The following is a 26488-nucleotide window of genomic DNA, read 5'->3' on the forward strand; positions in this document are numbered from 1 at the left end:
GGGTTTTATGCAAAGATAGTTAATGGTTTAATTAACTTAATTTTAATTCAGTCAGTCAGTAATGCATGAAACAAACCTCTGAATAAATTACCTTCCACAAATACAAGTTTATGGATGCATATATGTCATGTTCCGGACGGGGCGCTGGCGGACACCATTTTGCCTGTTGGTCATAGTCATATGACAGCTGGCCGCAAAGCACTTCCCCTCACAACAAGTCACACAGCACAGCAGACACAGCGTTGAGTTGAGTGTGTGACCATCAACATCACCATGCTGGCCCTCATAAACCGGCTTCTGGACTGGTTCAAGTCTCTCTTCTGGAAGGAGGAGATGGAGCTGACGCTGGTCGGCCTACAGTACTCTGGGAAAACAACGTTTGTTAACGTGATTGCTGTAAGTTCATCATGCTAGCACCGGCGCTATAGCTATGCTAATGCTACTTACATCACCATTGTGTGGGACTGTGGGATCACGTCAGCCCAGTGCTACATTGGCGTTTCCTTGCTCCAACGGTGCATAATATGAAGTTCTTTAAAGAAATCGGCAGGTTTATGTTATTGACAAGTTCACTGACTTTAGTTATCTCAGTTGCTAAACCTCTTAACCACATGTTGATGTATCTATTGTTATTAACTAGCTTTTAATGCTAATGCTAGCCTGCCAGCCAGCAGCAGGTCAGTGTACAGTGAGTGTACACACATTTGCCTGCTCATTGCTTATCGAGTGGGCCACCTGTTTTGGCCACCATTTAAAGCCCCACATGCTAGGGTTGGTACTGGTAAGACTAGACTGCATTGTCCTCAGGCTAATATAGCAGCCATGTGGGGCATTTTCAAACTTGTTAAGTGACCAGACTTCTCCTACTGTATGTTGTGTTGTGTGGTAAGTCCCTCACCAGAAGCCCATATTTAGCATCTCTGTCCTATATCTTCTCAGCTCCCTGTACACTATGTGATCATAGTTATTTCACCTCATCAGTGTATGCTGAAAGTAAACACTGTCCTATCATTCAATCAACTTTAAAGGTATATTCAGTGATTTCACTTAATTCAAATATCACTTATTTTTTTGTTTTGTTGTGATAATCCTCTCTACTATAGAGTGTGTTGACCATATAAGGAGTTCCTCCCTGTCCCCAGTTAACCCCTGGGGGTCAAAAAACCTTAGGTTTCGTTTTTGACTCTATCCTGATTGGACGAAAGGCTGGGTCCCCCTAAGGTTTTTTTTAGTGAAATCACTGAATATACCTTTAAGCATATACATCACTGGGTTGAGCACAAGCCTATTTAAGTGTGGTAACAAGACGGTGATGCACTACTTGAGTTCACAGGCTATGACACAGAGACAAAATCAGATGGTACTGTTAGCAGTAGTTGTGAACTTGTGATGATGACTCCCTCTGTTGTCATTAGTGTGCTGATGTCAAGATTGAGACTCACTGTAAAATACACATACAGCTATTAAACCTAATATAGTGGTATGATTTACTATGCAGCACATTCCTTGTCTGTGTGTTTAGTCAAAACAAGGAAGTGATTAGGCGTTGGTATGGTCTTGCTGTGGTTGAGGGTGGAAAACACCCCCTGCTTTTGAATACATTAATTTAACAACCACCTTTCTTGCACAAATGCTTCTTCTTTTTCTAAGTAGTATTCTGAGAAAACCCAGTTTCTTTGCTGGCGGGTCTATTTTCAAAAGCTAAACACCCAGTTCGGACTACTATTGGCAATGGCTTGCCTGTTTGCAAGGATACAGTTAATTGGATGCGATTGGGATGCATAGATAGGATAAAAGTTGGCCTTATAGAATATACTGTAGAATGTAGATCATGAAAAGCTAGTTTTTCCTAGTTCATCAAGGGATTGTCTCTTATGACCCAATCTGTCGTGGTGATATTTGCATGCGTGGAGGCTGTACTGTAGCCTACAGTACAGCCTCCACGCATGCAAATATCAGGTGTGATTTAGTGGCGCAGGTTTTGGCCTATACTTTTTGCGAGAGAGTGAAATTGTTTGTGTTGGATGAGGGGGTGGTTCTTCCTGTCACCTACACAGTCATGAGACTTGTGCACTAACTTCCACTTAGCTTTGTCAGCTGACTACAGGCAGGTCATGTGCCATACGACACGTACGTACTACCGGTAGTCTGTTCATCCTGTTTGGGTTCATCTCCATAGATACACGAAGGAACATTCTAAAGCTGCAACTATCCATTATTTTCTTTGTGATTATTCTACCGATGACTTTTTCGATTAATCATATAACCGAGATTTAATTAATACATACATTGTGTGTGTGTGTGTGTGTGTGTGTGTGTGTGTGTGTGTGTGTGTGTGTGTGTGTGTGTGTGTGTGTGTGTGTGTGTGTGTGTGTGTGTGTGTGTGTGTGTGTGTGTGTGTGTGTGTGTGTGTGTGTGTGTGTGTGTGTGTGTGTGTGTGTGTGTGTGTGTGTGTGTGTGTGTGTGTGTGTGTGTGTGTGTGTGTGTGTGTGTGAGTGAGAGAGAGAGAGATCATCTACAGTTTTTCAGAAAACTGTTTGGATTAGAAGGCAATTCTGTCATTAAGAAAGTTTGAATTCAAGAGTGTTTGTACCATTCAATTCACTGAATTATTATAGGAGGTAATTGGCAATTGATTTAGAATTAAAATAAATATTCCTATTCTGAACTATCTTCCTAATAATGTTTTAAACGGTACAACATATAAATCCTTCATATCTTGTTAAGAGTCAATTTTTAATCAGTCAACTAGTACAGTATATATTGCAATGCTCAGCTTGTCCTCTGGGAACTCTATTTATATTAACTGAATAGTAAAGGAAAATCTAGTAGTAATTTAATAGTATAGTAGTATAAGTACAATTGCTACATTTAAGAACACATTTGATTCTCATTGCATTACTGTGTATATACCTCAAATGTTTTGAAATGCATAGCCCATAATAAAAAGATGGTTCTGCAAGCAAAACAATTACAACTGCATCAGAAAAGGTGCGTTTCTCATTTATTTTTCTCTTTTTTTCAGTCTGGGCAGTTCAGTGAAGACATGATCCCCACAGTCGGATTCAATATGAGGAAGGTCACTAAAGGAAACGTCACCATCAAGGTAGATATTTGAACATTTATCCAGCCTTTACCTCATGTTGTTCACTAGACCAATGGTTCTCAATGTGAGATGCAGGGAACCCCACGGGTCCTTGAGACGGTTCCAGGGGGTCCCCAGCAAAATGAGAGAGGGAGAGCAAAGAGAAATACCCAAAAAAAAAACATTTCAAAAGAAAAATCAATCTGGTTTGGACGTCTCCGTGACCATGAGGACCAACTACGAGTATGACATACAGTACCCTTCCTCTGTAAATGCACAAACCCTCTTAGTCTGGCCTCTGATTTTATCTCCAAAGCATCTAACCTGCACTGTCCCTCGGTTGTACTCGTTCATTATCATAACCTTTTATTTCAATTATCCTATCCATCTTTGTTACTCAAGAGAACCTCAACATTTTAGTCTCTGCTACCTCCAGCTCTGCTTCCTGTCTTTTCCTCAGTGTATGACAGTCTCTAAACCATACAACATAGCATTAGCTGGTCTCATCATGTAAACCTTCCCTTTCATTTCTGCTTATATCACACATCACTTCTGACATTGTGCTTTTAACTCATTAGATCTGGGATATAGGAGGGCAACCAAGATTCCGGAGCATGTGGGAACGCTACTGTCGAGGAGTTAATGCAATTGTGTGAGTATTTAATTTTGGCCTTATTAGATTTCTATAAGGATGTATTGTGACCTGAGCAGAACATAAACCACCTAAGCACTATTTTAATACTTAATCATAGGACTGCACAATTTTGGCCCAAATTATAATTTTGATCAATATTGACAGTTATTATTAACAAAAATATTGAATTGTGGGAAGTGGAAAATGTTATTAATTGTGCAGAGTTGCAGACCTACTTAATTGTATCTTGTCGCATAGAGACAATTGCTGATCTATAAGCTACAGATTGTTTTATAATGATATGCTTAACCCTTTAGCTTTAAGACCTCATAAGACTATTTCATGTCAAGGACCTCAAAAATGATGTGTAATTGGCCACGACCCCCATCTGAAAATTTGTTGTTTCAGGGACCCCCAAGATTTGAGTTAAAAAAAACGTTTGCTGTGAAAGAATTTATATTCAAAGATTTGTACACGTTTTCACGATTTTTCAAAAATAGATAGATCTACAAGCTCGGCTATGAGCTTGTAGTTCTGCTATTTTTCAAATTTCAACAGATAAAGTTAAAATATTGGTTAAAGTGGTTAAAAGCTATAAGGCAACACAGACGCGTCCTCTGGTCTAAATGTGTTAAAATAGGGACACCACTGACCCTTGGAAGTGAATGAAAATTGTATTTCACAGTATGTAGAATGGGTACATTTCAAACGAAAGCACAAATCAATACAAAAGCTGCTACTTTGAGGACGAAACCATGAAAACCACTAAGAATTTAAAGACATATACAATTTTATATATACAATTACACTTTTCTATGAAAAACAGGAAATCATCATATAAAGAAAGTAAAAGAAAAGGGAAAAACTGACTGTGCCAGATCTATAATTGTTGTAATCTTGCGCATTTTTAGATACATGGTTGATGCAGCGGATCGAGAAAAGGTGGAAGCGTCAAGAAATGAGCTTCATAATTTATTAGAAAAACCTCAGTTGCAAGGAATTCCTGTAAGTAACCCCCCATAAATAAGCTTCTTAATTCCTACTATTCATGGTAAAAAGTGCTATTTATTTGTGAGAACTAGCCATTCCTTGAAGCATTTTATTTCTTTAGAAATCCTGGTGTCCTAGAGGTTAAAATTGTTCTGCACTTTCAGGTTTTGGTACTTGGTAATAAAAGAGATCTCCCAAGCGCTTTAGACGAGAAACAGCTCATTGAAAAAATGTGAGTATGAAATATTTGACTGTCTTGTCTGCAAGACCTGTGCTGTAGTCTGTTGTGGACTTTGTGACTAATTAGTTGTGCATTGTTTTAATGTTTTCCCAGGCGACAATGCAACATTTTAATGTAATGGCTTTATATAGAAACATATACAGCAAAATGTCATGCCATCCCTGGTGTAGATAAAAAGATCACACTAGATCCTTATGTTTTCATTTGCAAACTGTCATACCACATTAAAAGATTCCGTTGAGTCATACCAGTAAGATGCCTGAGAAGCGCAAATCCGCCTAGGTGACAGCATAATGCTGGCCGAGCGCTGGCGCTTTGGCATAGGGGTTCAGATCAACATATGGAATGAATTCTGTACTGGCCATATGGAGCGTGCCGGGCCTTCATTTTCGGGCCTGTTGAGAACTCTAGTTTTCGCCGGCTGCCGGGCGCGGCTGCACTAGTCAGTCTGATTGACTATCAGTCAAAAGGGAGACATCGAAGAGGAAGGATGGATGGGGAAGGATCAACATAATGGAATGTCAGAACAGGTCAGCTCCATATATGGAGATCTAAGGGTTTGAGGTCAGATGTAGAGTTGCTGACCAATATTGATGAGATCCGCGATCTCCATATTATGGGCATTCCCATATGGGCTTAATATTGACGTCATCAGGGACATCTCCTGATGTCCCGGGGTGATGGACGAACCAACTAATAACAATTAAGTCATATTAATAGGGTGCCCGCTGGCCTAGTGGTCCAGGCGCATGCCACATATAGGCTCAGGCCTGACTGCGCGTCGTGTGTTCGAGTCCCGCTCATGACGACCTTTGCTGCATGTCTCTCCCCTTATCGCTCCCTCTTTCCTGCCTATCTTCACTTGTAACAATCAATAAAGGCAAAAAGCCAAAAACTAATCTTTAATAATAAAAATTAATAATCATATTTATTTGTTAATTTATCCATTTTACTTGCTTGTAAAGGAACCTGGCAGCTATTCAAGACAGGGAGATCTGCTGCTACTCTATTTCCTGCAAAGAGAAAGACAACATAGGTGAGTTGGTGATGTGACAGGCCAAGACATAAAAGAAAACAGCAAAGCCTGATTTATGTTTAGTAAGTGGGTTTCGTGCATCAAAAATAGCAGATCTCCATTCTTAGTGTGCAAGATGTGAACAGAACTAAGTCAGAATCTATCTTAAAAGCTTTGCTTGTACCCGAGGCGGGGCTGGCAAAAGGGCCTTTCTGTGTGGAGTTTGCATGTTCTCCCCATGTCCCCTAGGGTAGGTACCCTCACAAAAAACATGCAGTAATCCTGGTCTCTAAACTACCTCCCCCTGGCCAGCCGGGGCACCTGATGGAGGTGAAAGGAACTGGTCGGAATAACGTGTTCCTTCCACGCGCTACGTCCGGCCAGGGAAACACTCTCCTGTCAGGTGAAAAAAAAAGCAGCAGCTTGGACTACTCACGCATAGAAGGAAGCATGAGGTCAGTCCGCTGCCCCCCCCCCCCCCCCCCCCCAGGTTGGCAGAGGAAAGTGTATCGCCCAGGATTACCTGGAGGATAATTGACACTGGGTGAAAATATGCATTTTAGCAAAAATAGGTGAACAATCTGTTTTAGAATCAATGGCCTAACTCGGCACACCTTCCTCTTTCATTCCAGATATCACACTTCAGTGGCTCATCCAGCACTCAAAATCACGGAGAAGCTGAAAGAGCAGGAGGTGTTCCTCAGCTGCATCTGCCATGTTACCTTCATGTCACACCCTCCTCACTCTGTGATGATGTACAGTTGTCTCTCCAGCTCACACACTGCACCGTTCATGTTGCCCCCTTTCTATCGTCTCACCCCGTAACTCAAACGATGCACTACAAAAACACGTCACACCTGAAACCAAATTTAGGGAGTCACAGAATCGGCATTATACCTCTTGCTAAAGCCTCTGCTCCAGCCCTGTGGAGGGGGAAGACTTGAATATTAAATGTACCTTTTTACTATGCCGGCATTACCCAATTGATAGACAACCCCAGCAGATTGTAACTAGTATCCAATGTCACTTAAAAGATGGATGGCTTAGTCAAACTGGCCTCTTTAAGTCACGTGAAATGTTTTTCACACATGCCAGGGGAAAGTTGAAGTGGACATGTTGATATTCCCTGTTTTGGACTTGTCCTTCTATGAGATTGTATCCGTTTGATGATGGCTGTCAACCTTTTGCCAAATCAAAGTGTTTCTCCTAAGGACATTTGTTATTTTAGAAAAGACAGCAATGAAATTGTCATGAATTAAGCAGGTATGGTATATACAAATATCAAGTTGGTGAACTTTTTACTGATGGGAGATATGCTTGTATGAAGATAATGATTCTATTTAAAGTTTGAATGTATAGAAGGATAAAGCTGTAGTGGGTCAGTATGTTGGAATGCTGTGGTTTTGTGCTGCCCTTGAGCTGAGAGCGTGGCAGGATTCAAAGTGCCTTGTGCAATATCTCTCACCTCGGACGCAAAGCAGCATGTAAGGTGTGCCTACCGGAGCAAAGCACTCGAATATATTCAAGAAATAAAATGGCATGCTTTTTAATTTAGACAGTGTACTGTTCTTTGTAATCAGTGGTCTAGTCTAGTGCAGTGATTCTCAACCTGTGGGTCGGGACCCCTAGGAGGCCCTAAATGTTTTTGCATAATGTACAACATTGTTTTCTCTGTTAAACTGTAAACATGCAAATATACAGGCTATCAGGGTATTAAAGACTTAAGACCTTTTTAATGCCAAATGGTCAAATATTACGTAAGAGAGATGCAAACATTGTGAAAATAGCCGAAGTTTCATGATATTTCTACATGTGGAACCGAGTCAAACTCACAGAGCCCCTAAAGATTAACAAGGAAAGGCACCAAGGATACCCTAAGCTCATATCATGCAACACAGAGCAGTGTTAACATACCACATCATCTAGCAGAATTAGAATGTATGGCTAATTCAATTGTATGTGTTATTAAAATTATAAAATAACTTTCATTCAAAACAGCCAATACAGTGGCTGAAACCTATTCTGCATGGTCATTCTTCAGTTTCCGAATCGGAACGATATATTTAAGTAAAAAAAAGAATGAATTATGCTGTGATTCCACCCATGATCTTCATCAGGTATTACCTTATTCTAATGTTATGAGGAAGTATTATTTTATGTGGACACGCCCACCAGTTCATTACGTATACACTGACACCAATATTGCGCAATATTGTTTTGGAAATGGAGCAAATTGCATTGCAGTGAACGAGAGCAAATCACAACTTCCCCCGGGGGTGGGCGGAGTCACAGCCGTGGTGTCAGTGTCATTTCGTCTGCGCGAAAAATGAAGTGTATGCCTGGGTGGGTGGTGAATGGCGATCCTCCCGAACCGCATTCACGAAAATGATATTGTGATGTCACTATATCATTTTTTCATTGGCACTCTGACTGTCAAGGTTTCAGCCTCCAGGAAGAAACCCTAAGTAAAAAGGGAAGACATCGTTTGCACATAACATAACCACACCGTCTAATGAAGTACTGTACTGTAGTAAATGGTGCATTTATATAGCGCCTTTATCCAAGGCGCTTTACAGAGATTGTGCATTACATTCACCCATTCACACACATTCATACACCGATGGCAGCCGAAGCCATGCAAGGCACCAACTAGCACATCGTTAGCAATTAGGGGTTCAGTGTCTTGCTCAAGGACACTTCGACAGTAACTCTGGGGGAGCCCGGGTTCGAACTGGCAACCTTACGGTTACCATCCAGGCACTCTACCCCTGAGCCACCGCCGCCCCGTAGTAATTTTTCTATCGTTCAATTTGTGTCTAAGTCTATTTTTTGTATACCCATTGTATATATGGTGTAAGTGTGTATATAAACTTATACCACTGCCCAAAAACAACAGATCTACAAGCATCACCATCAAAGCCGCCACACATCTAATCTACATTAGCATATATCATGCTGGTGGCTGTATCCCATTGGAGCTCCAGACAAACGGCAGGCATGTGCCACGATACCCAAGGACACGTCACCACGTGAGTGACAGCCACTTGGCCAATCGCCGAAGACTTCATACCTGCTTTACATACGTCCCGAGGGCCGAGGAGCCAATCACACCGCAAAGTCCGGAGAGTGGGAGGAGGGACCGCTTTGTTGACAGGAAGTGTATTGCTGCTGCAGCAGAGATAGACACTTATCTGCCTCGGGTTCAAACCTCTACGCCTTTAAATTGTACTCAACGTTCCTCCTTTATTCTTCGAAGGTTCGTGTGCGTAAATTATGAGTTTAAAGACCGATCCGGGGCAGCAAAGATGCAATGGAGGTCAATAGTGCTGGGTCTAGTCGTGCTGAGACTGAGTGTCAGCTGTGTGCTGTGGCTCTGCTTCGGGCTGGGACCTGGCGTCAGCTGGGGGTTCAACTTCCCCATCAACTTTAACCTGCACAAGTTGGACCTGACGCTGTTCAAGGAGGAGAGAGGGTCTGCGGGGGTCCCGTTGAAGACCACGTCGTGGTCTCAGCGCATTCAAGGAGGAGGCCACAGCAAGCATGAAGTAGGGCTGGGCTGCTGGGCATAATTGATTTGATCGATATGAGACTATATCGTCTGGGACTCTGGATATTGTAATATCGTGATATATGGCATACGGTACATGTCTTGTCTTTTCCTTGTTTTAATCACTTAGGCTTTATTTTTATCATGAACTACATTCAGTTCAGTATAGCCTAATTGTAAAACAATTCTATTTTCACAAAAAGTGAAAATAGCCCATCTACAAGGTCACATCGTGATGCATTGTGACTGTGAGCCTGTAGGCTATTTAAGAATCAATAATTCAAAAGAAAATTGATATTATCACGATACGATAATATTATCATCATGATACGATATTATAGTTTGTCATAACATCGATAGTTATTGGGTAAGGAGTAGGGATGCACCGAAAGGGAAATTCTTGGCCGAAACCGAATACCGAATATAGGAAACAGTTAGCCCAAAACCAAATACCGAATATCCGAATATGATGAATATTATATATATGTTTTCCTACCATTGTTGTCATGGCCGTACCTTAAAGCTACCTGATTTATGGCAAAATAAATGGTTATGGCAAAACTTAAATAATAATCACTATTATGAGTCCTAAAACATTGATTCAGCTCTTTTGAACGCATTACTTGCATACACTATTCGGTGATATATTTTCTGCCTAATCAGGCCAAAACCGAATAGGCCGAAAATGCATTTTTAGCCATTTTCTGCCGAATAGTTTCTGCGGCCGAATATTCGGTGCATCACTAGTAAGAAGTAACAGCTGTTAAATGTTACCTTGTCCATATGGCACATCCCTAGCCTGAAGAAGAGAGATGGCTCAGCTCTTGTCAGAGTCCTGACGGGTCTCCTCAGAGGTCCTACCTGGGCCTCTTCGATGGGCACCAGGATGAATACGTGAGGAGATACAGCTCGTTCCCGGACGCCCTCAAAGCCAAGATGAAGGACATGGCCAAAGACATGTTCTATTTTGGATATGATAATTACATGAAATATGCCTTTCCAGAGGATGAGCTGAATCCCATCGCCTGTGAAGGCAGGGGACCAGATGTACTCAACCCGTGAGTCTTCACAATGTTTTATTGCTTTAACCACTGTCTTTACTGAAAAGGGACTTAAAACTGTAATTGTACTGCTTTTTTCCGTCTACATCAAATGTCTTCGCCTAAAATGGCTGATCTACAAGCTCAAAACATGTCGATGTGTCACGTTTTGAGCTCGTAGATCAGCTATTTTTGCAGAATGTTCCCCCCAGAATAGGCATGCTGGGTAAGTGGTTAAACTCAATAGACACTAGTAGGTAGTAACAAGATTTATTTTATCTCTCTGAACCCAAAATTAGATTTTGGGTGCCTTATTCTTAGACATGATTTGGTGTCAATTCCTTAATAACTACTGTTACTTTTCAAAATACTGATCAAAATAGCCATTCTTGCACTCATATATATATATATATATATATATATATATATTCTCATATTTACTTATTAATGGTTAATTACCTATAATTTACCTTGGGAACCCCTGAAAGCCCCTCAAGGACCTGTGCCGGGTCCTGAACCTCGCATTGAGAACCACTGCAGTGCAGCACTGTACAAATGTAACCAAATTGACCCATAATAACTAAGTTAGAAGAAAAATATATACATCGCATGGATCCACCTGGGACGTTTCCTCAGTGATGTATCCTAAGGTCATCAGGGTTTCGGGTCTCTCAACATCATACCCCTCACTCAGGTGACCCAGCCGGGGGTGATCAAGTCCCGACTTACGTCCCAGTAGCTACCCTCGATAAGTGCCATTATGGAAAGGCAGGGCCACACAATCCGATGCTCCGGAACTACTCTGCCGGAACTGGGTGTGAGAGGAACTGGCACGTGGACGGACTAGGCTCTGTGGGTTGACACCTGTCCGGGCCCCTCCTGCGTCTCACCTGCTCTCACCAGGTCCAGTACTTGGGGCGCCAACCCAAACGGCTCCCGAGTGCAAAAAATGAAATGGATAAATTAAGTTATTTTACTGTGCACACACCACTGGCTAGTTTGCCTCTTAACTGTCCTCTGGATTTTATCATTTGCATGTCAGTAGTTGTAAACAAATGAGGGACACAGGTGTGTTCATCCTACCCAGAAGCTAGCAGTAGGTTACTGTTGAATCGTCCCGACCTGTGTCTTATTTACATGACATACCTGCACACAGCCTCCATGGCTGAAGATCTTTAGGCAGCAATCCAATCCATTCTTCACAGAGCAGCACGTATTGGTACCGCACCTTAAGTGCGGTACCAATACCTAACCCCCCCCCCCCCCCCCCCCCCAAAATCATCTATTTTCACAATGTTTGCCTCTTTCTCAGCGCTTCTCTGCTCATAAATCGCTTTTTGTAGATGCAGCCGCTTAGTATTCACACTTTGTATTCATGTGTCTATTATATCCTCAGCACAATTTAAGTTGTTTTGCCTTTCTCATTTCAGGTCAAACATCAACATAAATGACGTTTTGGGGAACTACTCCTTGACACTAATTGATACCTTGGACACCTTACTGGTAAGCTGGCTCACACTGCATTTATCTAGTACAGTACGACATGCTGCTCTGATGCCCAATCATCATTTATCTAGTACAGTACGATATGCTGCTCTGATGCCCAATCATCATTTATCTAGTACAGTACGACATGCTGCTCTGATGCCCAATCAGCATTTATCTAGTACAGTACGACATGCTGCTCTGATGCCCAATCATCATTTATCTAGTACAGTACGATATGCTGCTCTGATGCCCAATCAGCATTTATTGTCATATTACAGGTGTATAGGTGTAAAGAAAATGGTGACATTCTTTTTTTTTTTTTTTTTTTTTAATGCACTCTTCTTCATTTTGTAGTTTTTGTAGAGAAAAGGAAAAAATAAAAAAATGAATAAAGAAATCAAAACACACGATGGAAACGGGTCAAATGGTCAGTGATGAGATGGAATAGTGATTAATTAATAAAGTCATCAATCAATTTGTGTAGCACCCTTCATGCAAAACATGCAGCTCTAAGTGCTAGATTAAAAGGAAGCATAGGAAATACAAAGTGGAACTAAAACAACAGATGAGTGGAAATAGTGCTGCCACTATTTCCACTGGGTGTTTCAATGGGTGTTTGAATTTCTAACAAGGAGTCTGTGATGTAGGTCGACCATAGACTGTAAAAAATATGGACAAAGCGTTCCCCGGGTCTAACATGGACGTAAAATGAAGCCTGTTATTCCTTGCACTGTAAGTCGCCATCTTTCTAGATCCGTTTGGGCCCAACTGGCCATTGGCTGGCCCAGACAACGAGGCGGAACTTCCCCCCTTCTTCTCCGTTGGTTTTTATTTTGACTCGAGTGGGAGGGGAATCCCGATCATAGACTGTAACGGTAGCCACGCCCCTCAGAACATACGCGGCTTTATGGTCATTTTTTTTATTAATGGGACCATCATTTTCCAAAAAGAATATTATGACATTAGAAATTAGACTTTAAACTAGTGACTGGAAGCAGAAAGTATTCATGACCATGTTTATTAAGGTAATACAGTCTAGGTGAAGTTGGGCCCAAATACATGGACTTCTATGGGGCTATTGGTTCTTTTGGGCCCAATGACAGACAGCGCCACATCAGGCCATTATATGAACTACGATTTCCTTAGTGGCTTCACAAAATATCTGTCTGACTGCCCCCCTGAGGTCGACACTAACACGTTGACACTTTATAAACAACTAGAAAAAGTGCCCTTCTGGGCACAGGTCTCCACCAGGTTATCCACAGATCCGTGCAGTTAGAGGTAAAAACACTGTTCGGCCAGTTATAGCGCCACCTTGAGGCTGAGTTGAAATTGTTCATGTGGCATTTTGTCCTCGGCCTAGTGGGAATGTGGGTGCACAATTTCACGGAAATCACGCGATGTGTTCATGATTTGCAGCATTTTGTTTGAAACTGAGCACTCCTGTGAACTTTGGAAGCCAATCTTAACCAATCAGGATGGAGTCTGAGAAATCTGAAAGACCCGTTTGGTTGAATGGCTCTAGAGAGACTGTGTACCAATTTGCGTGATGTTTGGATAAAATCTGTAGGTGTGCTGTGCAAAAACTTGTTTTGCACAAAGCGGCCTCCTGGTGGCGCTATAACAGGCCGTTCTGGAAATTATGGGGCAGAGGTTCATCGTTGGCATCCAGGGAGTGTGTGTGCAAAATTTGGCATCGACTGGGTTAACGGTGGCCGAGATTAGCTGCTCACGGACACACACACACACGGACACACACACACACACACACACGGACGGACACACGGACGGACGGAGTGCAAAACATACTCTCCCCACATGCCTTCGGCCTGGTGGAGACAAATATGACTTTAAAGTTGATGTGACTTGTTGTTGTGACTTGTTGTGACTATTATCACTATTTTGTGATATTCACCTTTGGGGAAAATATTCAACGATGATAAAACTAGATAGACTTGATCCTTGAAATAGATTGTGGAAAGATGAACCTATTATAACCGAGAAAGCATTTGTCATTTTAGATTTTTGTGTTGGCTATTCAGAAATAGCAGATATACAAGCTCGCAGTGCATCACACATACATCTGCTGATAACTCTTGAAAGTGTGAGAACTACTGTTTTAGAAGGCATTTGTAGAACTCCGGTCATAATGGGAAAAAGATTTTAAAAAGTTTACATTGATAGTTATTTGTGAAATAGTAGCATATAATTTGACTTCTCTTCACAGATTCTTGGCAATGTGACAGAATTTCACAAAGCTGTGCAGTTGGTCATAGATACTGTATCTTTTGACAAGGATTCGACTGTGCAGGTGTTTGAGGCCAACATCAGGTAGAAATATCACTTCTATTACTTCTATCACTATTCTATTTGTCTTAATGTACCAGCCATACTATGGGCGGTGGTGGGTCAAGGGGTAGAGTGGCTGGATGGTAACCGCAAGGTTGCCAGTTCGAACCCTGTGGGCTCCCCCAGAGTTGGTGTTGAAGTGTCCTTGAGCAAGACAATGAACCCCTAATTGCTCCTGATGTGCTGGTTGGTGCCTTGCATGGTTTCCGCTGCCATCGGTGTATGAATGTGTGTGAATGGGTGAATGTAATGCACAATCTCTGTAAAGCGCCTTGGATAAAGGTGCTACAGTATATACTCGGTTCATCCCATAATATCCAAATTGCCCACCACTAGAAGCCACAGGTGCTACAGTAACTGCATGACGTAAACTGCAGCACTGATAGTGCTATGACATGCTATGTTGGCAAAGATGTTCTCTGTCATTGTAATTACCACACGGCAGGACAATGTTTAGTTTCATGACTTCAACTAAGTACGTTGTTCTTCAACCCCCTGCTGCAAATGACTGTCCTCTTCTCTGTTGCAGACACCTGCCATTTGTTCATAAGTAACCAAAATGTGCTTCCATCCTGACGAATGATACTCTTACAATATACAATTTAGGCATTTATCCAGAGCGGCATCTTATCCAGAGCAACTTACAAGTACGAAATCTGAGTTCTAGTTGTTAAACGACAATGATCTTATGTGCCGAAAATAGCAGATCTACTAGATCACAACGCGTCGCATTGTGACATGAGCTTGTAGATCTTCTATTTTCTGGGCATTGTCATACTACGGAGTGATGATGTTGACATGTACTCTGCTTAGATTCCAGTGTTCGTATCTTTGTCTTTTGTTAGGATCTTGGGAAGCCTGATCTCCTCTCACATTCTGCTGACTGACCCTAAACATCCCTTTGGTCAAGTGGCCCTGGAGGGTTACGACAATGAGCTTCTCCACTTGGCCCATGACCTGGCCGTCCGTCTGCTGCCAGCCTTCGAGAACACCAGCACGGGCATTCCATACCCCAGGGTGAGCGGGACTGTTCTGTTGTGGAATGATCTTGATGACAAGATACACTTTGTTGAGTTAGCCATAACATATGAAATAATTAAGTAAATAGTTTTTCATTATTCTCTATTTAGTTTAGTTTATACTGCTGATATTTTGGATTAACTTTTCATTTATTTTATGGAATATAATGGGGTAGGCAATAATAAGACTCATTGCTCATTGATTATGTAAATTGTTTGTGTGAAATGGTTTGGGGAATGAATCGATGAGGTGTTGACATTCGCACAATTTGTCAGTTGTTCCTCATACAGTATGACCAAAATGCATTCATTCATTCATTCATTCAATTGCAGGTGAACTTAAAGACTGGAGTCCCACCTGATAGCATCAATGAGACTTGTACAGCTGGAGCTGGTTCCCTATTGGTGGAGTTTGGGATTTTGAGCCGTTTGATTGGAGATTCTACATTTGAGTGGGTGGCCAGGCGGGCTGTGAGAGCCCTGTGGAGCCTGAGGAGCAACCAAACCGGGCTTCTGGGTGAGTCTTCTCACTTCTGTCAATTTAGCAAACAACACTCAAATCTTATCTCTCCACACCTGTTTCTCTCTTCTAACCTCCCAACCCCTTTCTATTCCTGTCACTCCACCTCTCTCTCTCTCTCCTCTCTGGTCTGCCTGTCCTAACACCTGCAGGCAACGTGGTGAACATCCAGACAGGCCAGTGGGTGGGCAAGCAGAGTGGTCTAGGGGCCGGTATGGACTCATTTTATGAGTATCTGCTGAAGTCTTACATCCTGTTCGGTGAGAAGGAGGACTACCAGATGTTCAAAGCTTCTTATGAGAGCATCCAGAATCACCTGAGAAGAGGGTCAGTCCTACAACACAATAATAGGGATATGGGTTTACATTGGTTAGGGTGTTTTTTGTTTGGGACAGGGAAGTGAACAAGTAACCCTCACTCATCATCCCTACCTCTACATTACAACCACCGTTGAAATGCCCTTGAGCAAAGCACTTAAAGCCACAATCCAGGGGGAGACGGACGGACAGAAGCATGCTGCCGCTGAACCAAGTCCAATCTAGGTGTATTTCACATCGGAAAATTAATATAACGGCGCGGTGAGCCTGGCCCTGCCCTGGGCCCGTTGGTCAGGGACAGAACACAGCCCGGCCCGGCCCAACTGGCTTTTGGCTCTAATGCGTTCTATGGTTCACAGACATGCCGGTCTGACAGACAGCAGACGGAGTCACTAGGGCTAATTAGCTACGGGGTATGAATTAGGCATAATAACATGGAGTAGGATTACATGTTTTGTAAAGCCTCTCTGTGTTTTGCTGGGTTATCAGAAGGGAATCTTGTAACGAAGGAGAGGGTGACCCTCCTCTCTACGTCAACGTCAACATGTTCAATGGTCAGATTATGAACACGTGGATTGACTCTCTTCAGGCCTTCTTCCCCGGACTGCAGGTAAGATTGTGGGCATTGACATGCATTCATGTTCTCAGTCACAACGAGACTGATGTCCATATATATGATAACCTTTTGTGTGCGTTCTTGACCTAATGGTATGGTACTGTGTTCTAGGTGCTGAATGGTGATGTAGAGAATGCCATCTGCCTACATGCCTTCTATTATGCCATCTGGAAGCGCTTTGGGGCTCTGCCTGAGAGGTATAACTGGCAGCTGCAGACTCCTGATGTGCTGTTCTACCCACTTCGACCTGAGCTGGTGGAGTCTACCTACCTGCTGTATCAGGTATCCATGCAGACCTGCTCTTGGCGGGTGTTCACACCCAGGTGCATCGCTATAGGCGTTAACACAGGTTTTGATGAAACAGGTTGGTGAAGAAATGTATTCAGGCAGTCTTGAGTATAATACCAAACTCTGCATTTTCCGTTGTGCCACCCTTCCTACTACATCTACCAGCATCAAAACAGGAAGGAGTGGTACTGTGAGACTCTGTGGCTTGCGCTGGAAATGTAAGAATATTTTAAATGTATCTCAGACGATCTCAGACAAAAATGCAAGTCATACCTTTTTGAAAAGTATGGGCAGCACAAAACTAAACTAATTTCTATAATTATATATACAGGTTTAATGTTTGTTTTTAGTTCAATGTTTGTTTTAAAAACACCATTGACAATGAAGGGAAAATGTATGTCATCTTGTCCCTAAACACAAACATTAAATCCCATTAACAATGTTTGTTTTACATCACCATTACATCACCTAATAGCAACATGAGTTAGACTTTAATATATTAGTGTTTTATATCACCATTACATCACCTAATCAACATGAGTTAGACTTTAATATATTAGTGTTTTATATCACCATTACATCACCTAATCAACATGAGTTATACTTTAATATATTAGTGTTTTATATCACCATTACATCACCTAATCAACATGAGTTAGACTTTAATATATTAGTGTTTTACATCACCATTACATCACCTAATCAACATGAGTTAGACTTTAATATATTAGCGCCCCTCACTTCACACAGGTGTGATTTCTTTGAATATTAACCACTTTCCCCCTAACGTCACTATTTTGTGTAGCCTATAACATTTTTAATAGATTTTCTTGGGGGTGTAAAGAGGGCTCAGGTGGTTAATGATCATCAAATTATTGTCTTCATGTTTTCTCTGTCTTATAAATAATGTTAGTGAGTTGTTTCTGCTTCCCTCTCAGGCCACCAAGAATCCCTTCTATCTCCATGTTGGAATGGATATTCTTCATAGCCTGGAGAAAAATGCCAAAGTCAGGTATGGCCATGAAATTAAATGGAGATAAAATGTTTTTCAGTGTATCAACATTTTGTGGTGTAGTCTTGGAACTAAGCGCTGTCATTTTTCAGATGTGGATATGCAACCCTCCACCATGTGGTGGACAAGTCCAAAGAGGATCGCATGGAGAGCTTCTTTCTCAGCGAGACCTGCAAATACCTTTACCTGGTACGTGTAGGTCCTGCTTTGTCGAGTGTAAAAAAGATCACGCTCACTTGTGTCCTACAAAACAATAACTAATCGAATCAAAAGAACAATTTCTATTTCACACGATGAAAAAATATATACTGTTAAAGCTACATTCAAGGACATATTTGAATGAGTAAAATATATAGAAGCCCATTTACAGTGGTTGCAGGTGGTCTCCCTAGCACATGCATTTTGAAGTAACTTGTTTCAGCTTTGTAGGAGAGAGATGTTTTGGTGGTATCTTAACTTGGTATATTACAATGTACGTGCACAGTGATGTAAATGACTATATACCTGTTTCTTGCTGTGCAAATGAAGGAGAGAACATTCAATTTTTTTTCTTAAGTCCGCCATGCATCAGGGTTAAGATGAACTAACCAACCACATGCCACTTAGCAGGATTACTAATGCTGCCTGTGACACTGATTAAACCACACTTTAGTGCTGGGCAATTCACCCATATAAAAAAATATATATAATATATCAAAACCGACCTTTAGAACTAATAATGACTTGGTTATATATAAATGCCCCCCTGTGTAAAGGTGACTAATCAACCATAAAAATTAGGGCTGTCAAACTATTACAATTTTAATCTGATTAATCACAGCTTAAAAATGTATTAATCATGATTAATCACCATTCTAACTACCGGTATGTCCAAAATATGCCACGTTTTGTTGTGGGAACCGAAAGATAAGTGACTGTCTCTTTGTCTCTCTCAAATGTGATTTGAGCAGGCTGCTATCTATGTAAATTGTGCAGCCTTTTTTTTTTATATAATTTTACATTAATCAGAATCGAGGCAAAAGTCTGTCCCAGACAACAGTCTTGTCAAAACTCGACTATTGTAACTCCCTCCTTACTGGCCTACCAGCATGTGCACTTAAGCCTCTCCAGCTGATCCAAAATGCCGCAGCTCGCTTGGTCTTCAACCAGCCAAAATTCTCACATGTTTCCCCCCTGCTCCGCTCCCTCCACTGGCTCCCGGTCGCTGCCCGCACAGAATACAAAACTCTGCTGGCATTCAAAGCAAGCAAAGGTATGGCTACAAACCCTTGCGCGCACTCAGATCAGCCAACGCAGGGAAGCTGGAAGTACCCTCACTAAAAACGCCGGGACAACGCTCCACACGTCCCAAACTCTTCTCCCTTCTGGCTCCAAAACTGTGGAATGCACTTCCCATTGCAGTCAGAACTGCAGCATCACTCCCAATCTTCCGCCGTAGTCTGAAAACCCACCTTTTCAGACTCCATCATGGCCCATAGCACTTACCCTATACCCCCTTAGATAGCATTTATGTAGACTTAGATAGCATTTGATACAGACTTATAGCATGTTATGTAGACAGCACTATAATTGCATTGTATGTAGTCATAGCACGTCATAGTACATATGTATAGCATAGTAGTATAGTATATAGTTTATATGTATAGCTTCATTATATAGATATTCCACTGTTACTTTCTTGATAAATGTTTTTATGTGATGTATTCCCATGCTTTTTTTGTTCTTGCTTAATGTAAGTCGCTCTGGATTAAGAGCGTCTGCTAAATGCCTAAATTGTAAATTGTCCCTGTCCCTCTGTCAGCTTTTCGACGATGACAACCCACTGCACAAGTCAGAGAACAAATACATCTTCACCACAGAAGGCCACGTGGTGCCCATAGACAAGCGTTTCAGGGAGAAGCAGTGGAACGACCTGTCCCCCTATGAGGACGGTGTACTGCTGGACAACCAGCTGGACGAGACGGCTCCAAGCAACATCAGCAATGTAAGACCATTATCCTTATAGCCTGGTCTATAGCCCTGAATCAATGTAAGACCATTATCCTTATAGCCTGGTCTATAGCCCTGAATCAATGTAAGACCATTATCCTTATAGCCTGGTCTATAGCCCTGAATCAATGTAAGACCATTATCCTTATAGCCTGGTCTATAGCCCTGAATCAATGTAAGACCATTATCCTTATAGCCTGGTCTATAGCCCAACATCAATGTAAGACCATTATCCTTATAGCCTGGTCTATAGCCCATAATCAATGTAAGACCATTATCCTTATAGCCTGGTCTATAGCCCAACATCAATGTAAGACCATTATCCTTATAGCCTGGTCTATAGCCCAACATCAGCAATGTAAGACTATTATCCTTATAGCCTGGTCTATAGCCCAACATCAATGTAAGACCATTATCCTTATAGCCTGGTCTATAGCCCAACATCAATGTAAGACCATTATCCTTATAGCCTGGTCTATAGCCCAACATCAGCAATGTAAGACCATTATCCTTATAGCCTGGTCTATAGCCCAACATCAATGTAAGACCATTATCCTTATAGCCTGGTCTATAGCCCAACATCAATGTAAGACCATTATCCTTATAGCCTGGTCTATAGCCCAACATCAATGTAAGACCATTATCCTTATAGCCTGGTCTATAGCCCAACATCAATGTAAGACCATTATCCTTATAGCCTGGTCTATAGCCCAGCATCAATGTAAGACCATTATCCTTATAGCCTGGTCTATAGCCCAACATCAGCAATGTAAGACTATTATCCTTATAGCCTGGTCTATAGCCCAACATCAATGTAAGACCATTATCCTTATAGCCTGGTCTATAGCCCATAATCAATGTAAGACCATTATCCTTATAGCCTGGTCTATAGCCCAACATCAATGTAAGACCATTATCCTTATAGCCTGGTCTATAGCCCATAATCTCAGCCCTCATTTTTAATTGTACAGTACATCACTTTCTCGCATGTTGACCTCTTGTTGTTTAGATCCACCCAGACCTCTGATGGCAGTTGTAAAGTGGTTAACTTTTGGAGTGCTATTGGTCTATTTGAGACTGTTGACCCTCCTTGTGGCCCTGCGTGCGTTTTCGCATTTTTAATTCACTAATAAATTCACTATTCATTTATAATTCGTTAAATTGGAAAAAGGGCTTCGTTAAGACCTCCATATTATTATGGTCAATGCCTGTATGAAAAGTGGGAGTGATTGGTGCAGGCAGTGAGGAGCTACGGCAGTCACAGACAGTGACACACAGACAGACACACATTCAGACAGACATTGAATGAATTATAGTATGATGATATGATGATATATGTATATGTATATAGTCATAGCACGCCATAGTACATATGTATAGCATAGTAGTATATATATATATATAGTTTATATGTATAGTCTCATAATATAGATATTCCACTGTTACTTTGACTGTTAAGTCGCTCTGGATTAAGAGCGTCTGCTAAATGCCTAAATTGTAAATTGTAAATTGACTAGTCATTGGTTAGACATGGGTTAAGGTTAGGTTTAGGTGTGCTGCCCCGTGGGAGGTTAGATTTAGACTAGTCATTGGTTAGACATGGGTTAAGGTTAGGTTTAGGTGTGCTGCCCCGTGGGAGGTTAGGTTTAGGGTGAGGGTTTGAGATAGGTTGTAGTTGTAGGACTAATGACTGGTTTCCCACTGCAGAAAGAATCCCTTGTATCTCCTAATCTAGGGAGCTCTCCGTGGTTTTGATCAGATGGATATACTAAGGTCTTAATTTCTATCGTAACAATAATAATAATAATAATAAAACTTTATTTGTATAGCAGTGGCACCTTTCATGACATGAAATGCAGCTCAAAGTGCTTTACAGAACAATGGAGAATAAAAGAAAAGCAAGGCAACGACAAAAAACAAGCAGTAATGCAATACAGCAAGGCAACGACAAAAAACAAGCAGTAATGCAATACAGTGAGGACATGAATAACAAAAAAATAATAATAATTAAATAATAATTAAAAGCAATGTTGTAGAAGTGGGTATTGAGCTGAGCTTTGTCTACAGAAATGTCTACAGAGGCTGCCTGACGAAGGTACAGTGGGAGCTTGTTCCATGCCGACGGCCCGTAGAAGCAAAAAGCTGCTTCCCCGTATTTTTTAGTTGCTATTGGTGCAAATAAGCTGCAACACAGCTTATAGGCCTGTACGGTGCCTAGTTTTCAAGTTACAGACTTGGCTTACCTTGCTTAATAGCAAGGTAAGCAAGCAAAAATATGTCTCCCGATTTTTAGGGAGAGGCTTTACAGAGTAAAAACCGCCATATCTTTCCGACTGGCTGTCGATGGTGACGGAATTAGGATATGTTTCAGTATCGGGTGATGTCTGTATTTATACATGTATGTAATCTGAACCTTTCTTTCTTACGTCACCATCAAAAGCCAGTCATAACCCGGCATTGATACATATCTTAATTACATCACCATCAATACCTACCAAGCATACACGTGCATTCGTACCAGCGCGGTGAGCACGACCACAATACTTGCACGCTCTGCTTGCGCAAGTAATAAACATGGCAATGATGATTACTATATAGTTTTTTAACCCATTCTGATCGGGAACCCATTTTGGTGTTAGCATCATGTTATGCTTTAGCTATTGAAAAATAGCAGATCTACAAGCTCATATCGCGCCACCGAGTGGCGCGATACGAGCTTGTAGGTCTGCTATTTTTTTTTAAATCGAAGAACGACTGATTTTTTTTTTTAGAATCTGATCTCAGGTCAGAATGGGTTAATCAGACCAGTGTGTGTGTCCCAGTGGAAACCTCGTATGAATCTGATCTCAGGTCAGAATGGGTTAACCATCCATTTCACAAAATAATGATTTATTTTACTGAAAAAACATCACTTACCTTACTTACCATCAACTGTTGCAATCATACTCTTTTCTCTGTCTCTCCCATCCTCCTGAAAGTGTGACCGAATCCCAGAGGAGCGACGCTACTCTCTGCCCCTGAAGAGCGTCTATATGAGACAGATTGACCACATGGTGGGGCTGTTCTGACAGACTTGATGAGGTCAGAAGGGATCAGATCTACCTGCTGCTTTCCTAAAGGACGTCTCAATACTCTAAAAAGACACGCTGAGATTATTCACTGTATTCATTGAAAGTATAATGTTTTCACCGTTTTATGGTGGTGGGGAGGGAACAAGGTGAAGAAATACGTTGTGCTGGAAGAGGCTGTAGAATCAAAGTCAGCGATAGTTTAAGTTGCGATCATTGTTTTTTTTTTTTAGAATGACTGGGATTGTTTTTTTGTTTTTTTGCTGTTCAGGAACAAATTAAGCCAAAGTGTGTGTGTGTGTGTGTGTGTGTGTGTGTGTGTGTGTTTAAGAGGAACTGTGCCATACACTTTTTTTTTAATAAGTTATAGATAGACAATTAATGGAGCATATTCACACGGTTATCATTTTGTTCTTATGTTCTACTTGGGGGCATAACTTACGTACAAAAACCCTAACCTATGGTTTCAGTTAGCAATCTCACTGAACAGGATGATTAGTGCCTCAGCCTGCAGTTTACTCTTTTGATTTGCCCAGTGCATTTGCATAAGGGCTAGCTAATCCACAAGCTCACAACACGTAGCACTGCGAGTCTGCGACATGTGAGCTTGTAGATCGGCAATATTTGGAACATGTTCATAGTGCCTTTTTGAACTCCATTGCTCTTTTGTAGAGCTTTTCCCCAAATCGCCTTGTTTCCCAGAGCGTCTATGTCTCACTGTGCCATGCTTTCCATGTAATTCCCCCTCATGAAGAGGACCGACCACAATGCCATAGTCAAACTGTTTGCTTAGGCTGCAAAACGTTAGATACATCTGGGGTTTGATATAACAACAAATCCACGTCATTCAGAGCTTTGGAATGAAGAACACTTCCTCGGAACCCATGCACATCTAGATGTCCTGACTTGAACCCATGCACATCTAGATGTCCTGACTTGAACCCATGCACATCTAGATGTCCTGACTTGAACCCATGCACATCTAGATGTCCTGACTTGAACCCATGCACATCTAGATGTCCTGACTTGAACCCATGCACATCTAGATGTCCTGACTTGCCAAACTATAGTTCAGGAAGATTTTCCAAACTGGGAGATTGTCCGACATCGGAAGAAGTATGTATTGGCCTTTACAAAAAAAAGTGTAATGCATGTTTGCTGTTTTAACCGTTCAGTGGCATCCTTGTCTCTTTGGTAACGGAGGAAACGCAATGTCTGTGTCTCTCAGGCTTACTTGATGTCTAATGGCAGATTCAGTTTCTGAATCTGACTGTTTCTCGCTGGAATGTTTGGAAAAAAGTTGTCTTGGAAAAGAAAATCTCTTTTTTGGCAAGACGTGGCAAAGTACTGTATACATTGGGCATTACAATGGGCCAAAAGATGTTCCATTAGATTTAGACCCTTAAAGGGATAGTTCAGAATTGTTTAACTTAAGCTGTATGAAATACTATAATTGCGGCTAGCTTTTAGCATAAACCCCAGTGCCACCATACGTGTTCACTTTAAAAGATGGACACTGTTTACCTTTCGTCAGAAGCTTTTACATGGTGGCCACCAAGATCCACCAAGGACAGCGATCCTGGAGTCTGACTTATGGAGGTTTGAAAATCCTCCTTTGAACTGCTTTGCACTGTGAATAGTTTTTCAATCCCATAGTTGGAACGGTGGGGCGTTGCCATAGGAACCGGACCAATGTTAAAAGCTTCCATAGGCCTCAACCATTATATAGACTGAGTATACGTTGGGGTACCTATACCTGTATATACGGACTTGGGGGGGGGGGAATAGTTAATATAGTGGTTGCAACCGAGTCCCGTGGTGGGATTTCTGCTCTGGTTTTGTTGAATATTAAGTAGTTCCATTTTGTGGGGGGCACTGGGGCCACGCATTAAAAGTAAATGAATCCACAAAACTTGTTTCAAATGTAATTTGTATTGTTGACTTATTTCTATCTATATTATAGTGCAACTTTCGTGAATTCTTGACCCCTCTATCACACAAAACTATGTTTGTTGTGTCCATATCACTACACCCAAAAAAGATCCATGGGGTACAAATGACGTTAGTTTTGTGGATTCATTTACTTTTAATGCGTGGCCCCCTGTGCCCCCCACAAAATGACCAGAACTACTTAATATTCACCAAAACCAGAGCAGAACTCTCACAACGGGGCAATTAATACAGTTGCAACCACTATATTAATGGCAAGTATTTCATACAACTTCAGTTAAAAAATTGTGAACTATCCCTTTAAAGAACTTTGGCTATTTTAAGTGCCTTAAACATTTTGTTCTGTACGTCTGGATGTTGTTTAGTTATTAGCCATTGGATGCTGTGGCTATGCCCCACCCCCACCACCGAGGTCACTTTTTATATGACGCTATGCTAATCATTTCATGTAATATGTACAGTATTTACTCTAATGATGGCATAAGGCTCACTTTTTAAAGGCACAACAGTTTGAACAAGCCATATGTGTATTTTTATAAGGTTCAGTAGGCTGTTCCTGTCTTTAACAACCATTTCACTAGTAGACATTGTGTAGTCAAACTTTTTTGAAGTCTGTCACCAAACAAACATAGCTTTTGTAAAAAAAAAAAAAAAGGTTAAGTGTACTTGTGCATGGGTGTAGCTATCCTAAAGGAAGCCTTCATGTATTTTTGACTTAATTTCACAACATATCTACTAATGCTTATTTGGAAAAGAACTCAGGGTTTAACGGATTTGTTTTTCCTCCTTTATAACTTTAAGAAAAGGACTGTCTTGGAAAAGGTTGTTTCCTACATGTGTCTTGGGACAGTCTTAGGTATGTATGTGGTAGATCCTAGAACTTCATTGCAGAGGTTAACACTGAATTTTAAATACACTTTCTATTTACACACACTTTCCCTGGCATAGTTTAGAATAGCTTTGACTCGCTGTTATTTCCTTGGAGACGGAAAAGGAAGTCGGAGGACTTCATCATCAAACTTAAACTGTGATGTTACGTTAATGCACAGCTCTATTGACAGTGATTTTGATCAAATGGTATTTGGGATATGGGTGTTCTATGTGTTTTAAAATAAAGATTATCAAAATGTAATTTTAAACTGAAGCATACAGTACTGTATGATTATGTCCACAAACTGTTTGATGCACTGCACAGCATGTGTTGATTAAAATGGTCTACTTAAGGGCACACTTAAGGGTAACTTGAATTGTGAATTCCTCAAATTGGTGACATTCCTCTTGAATAATTCCCTCTGTGGTAGACCTCATTTTGGAATAAAT

The 26488-nt window shown here is 41.3% G+C and overlaps 3 protein-coding genes across 3 annotated transcripts in view; all 3 read left to right on the forward strand.

The window, feature by feature from the left end:
• LOC310863866 (keratin, type II cytoskeletal 8-like) overlaps window positions 1–4782 on the forward strand; it is a 442956-nt gene extending 438174 nt beyond the window's left edge. The window contains exon 10 of the mRNA XM_083772375.1: window positions 4772–4782. Coding sequence (XP_083628501.1) covers window positions 4772–4774 — 3 coding nt within the window. The 3' untranslated portion in view covers window positions 4775–4782. The remainder of the gene's footprint in view (window positions 1–4771) is intronic.
• Window positions 216–7519, forward strand: LOC310863871 (ADP-ribosylation factor-like protein 8B-A). The gene is made up of 7 exons (XM_083772384.1): window positions 216–396; window positions 3026–3106; window positions 3664–3737; window positions 4631–4724; window positions 4874–4941; window positions 5916–5986; window positions 6598–7519. The coding sequence occupies exons 1-7, from the start codon at window positions 274–276 to the stop codon at window positions 6645–6647; spliced, it is 561 nt and encodes a 186-aa protein (XP_083628510.1). The 5' UTR covers window positions 216–273; the 3' UTR covers window positions 6648–7519.
• Window positions 7520–9103: 1584 nt separating this feature from the next.
• Window positions 9104–26409, forward strand: edem1 (ER degradation enhancer, mannosidase alpha-like 1). The gene is made up of 13 exons (XM_083772370.1): window positions 9104–9510; window positions 10311–10570; window positions 11983–12055; window positions 14268–14371; window positions 15235–15406; window positions 15742–15925; window positions 16081–16255; window positions 16735–16855; window positions 16973–17143; window positions 18088–18161; window positions 18254–18350; window positions 19963–20145; window positions 23129–26409. Exons 1-13 carry the CDS (start codon window positions 9271–9273, stop codon window positions 23216–23218), a joined length of 1944 nt encoding a protein of 647 aa, XP_083628496.1. The 5' UTR covers window positions 9104–9270; the 3' UTR covers window positions 23219–26409.
• The last annotated feature ends 79 nt before the right edge of the window (window positions 26410–26488 follow it).

Source organism: Protomyctophum parallelum (assembly GCF_964188405.1).
Source record: "Protomyctophum parallelum genome assembly, chromosome: 8".
Taxonomy (NCBI): domain Eukaryota; kingdom Metazoa; phylum Chordata; class Actinopteri; order Myctophiformes; family Myctophidae; genus Protomyctophum; species Protomyctophum parallelum.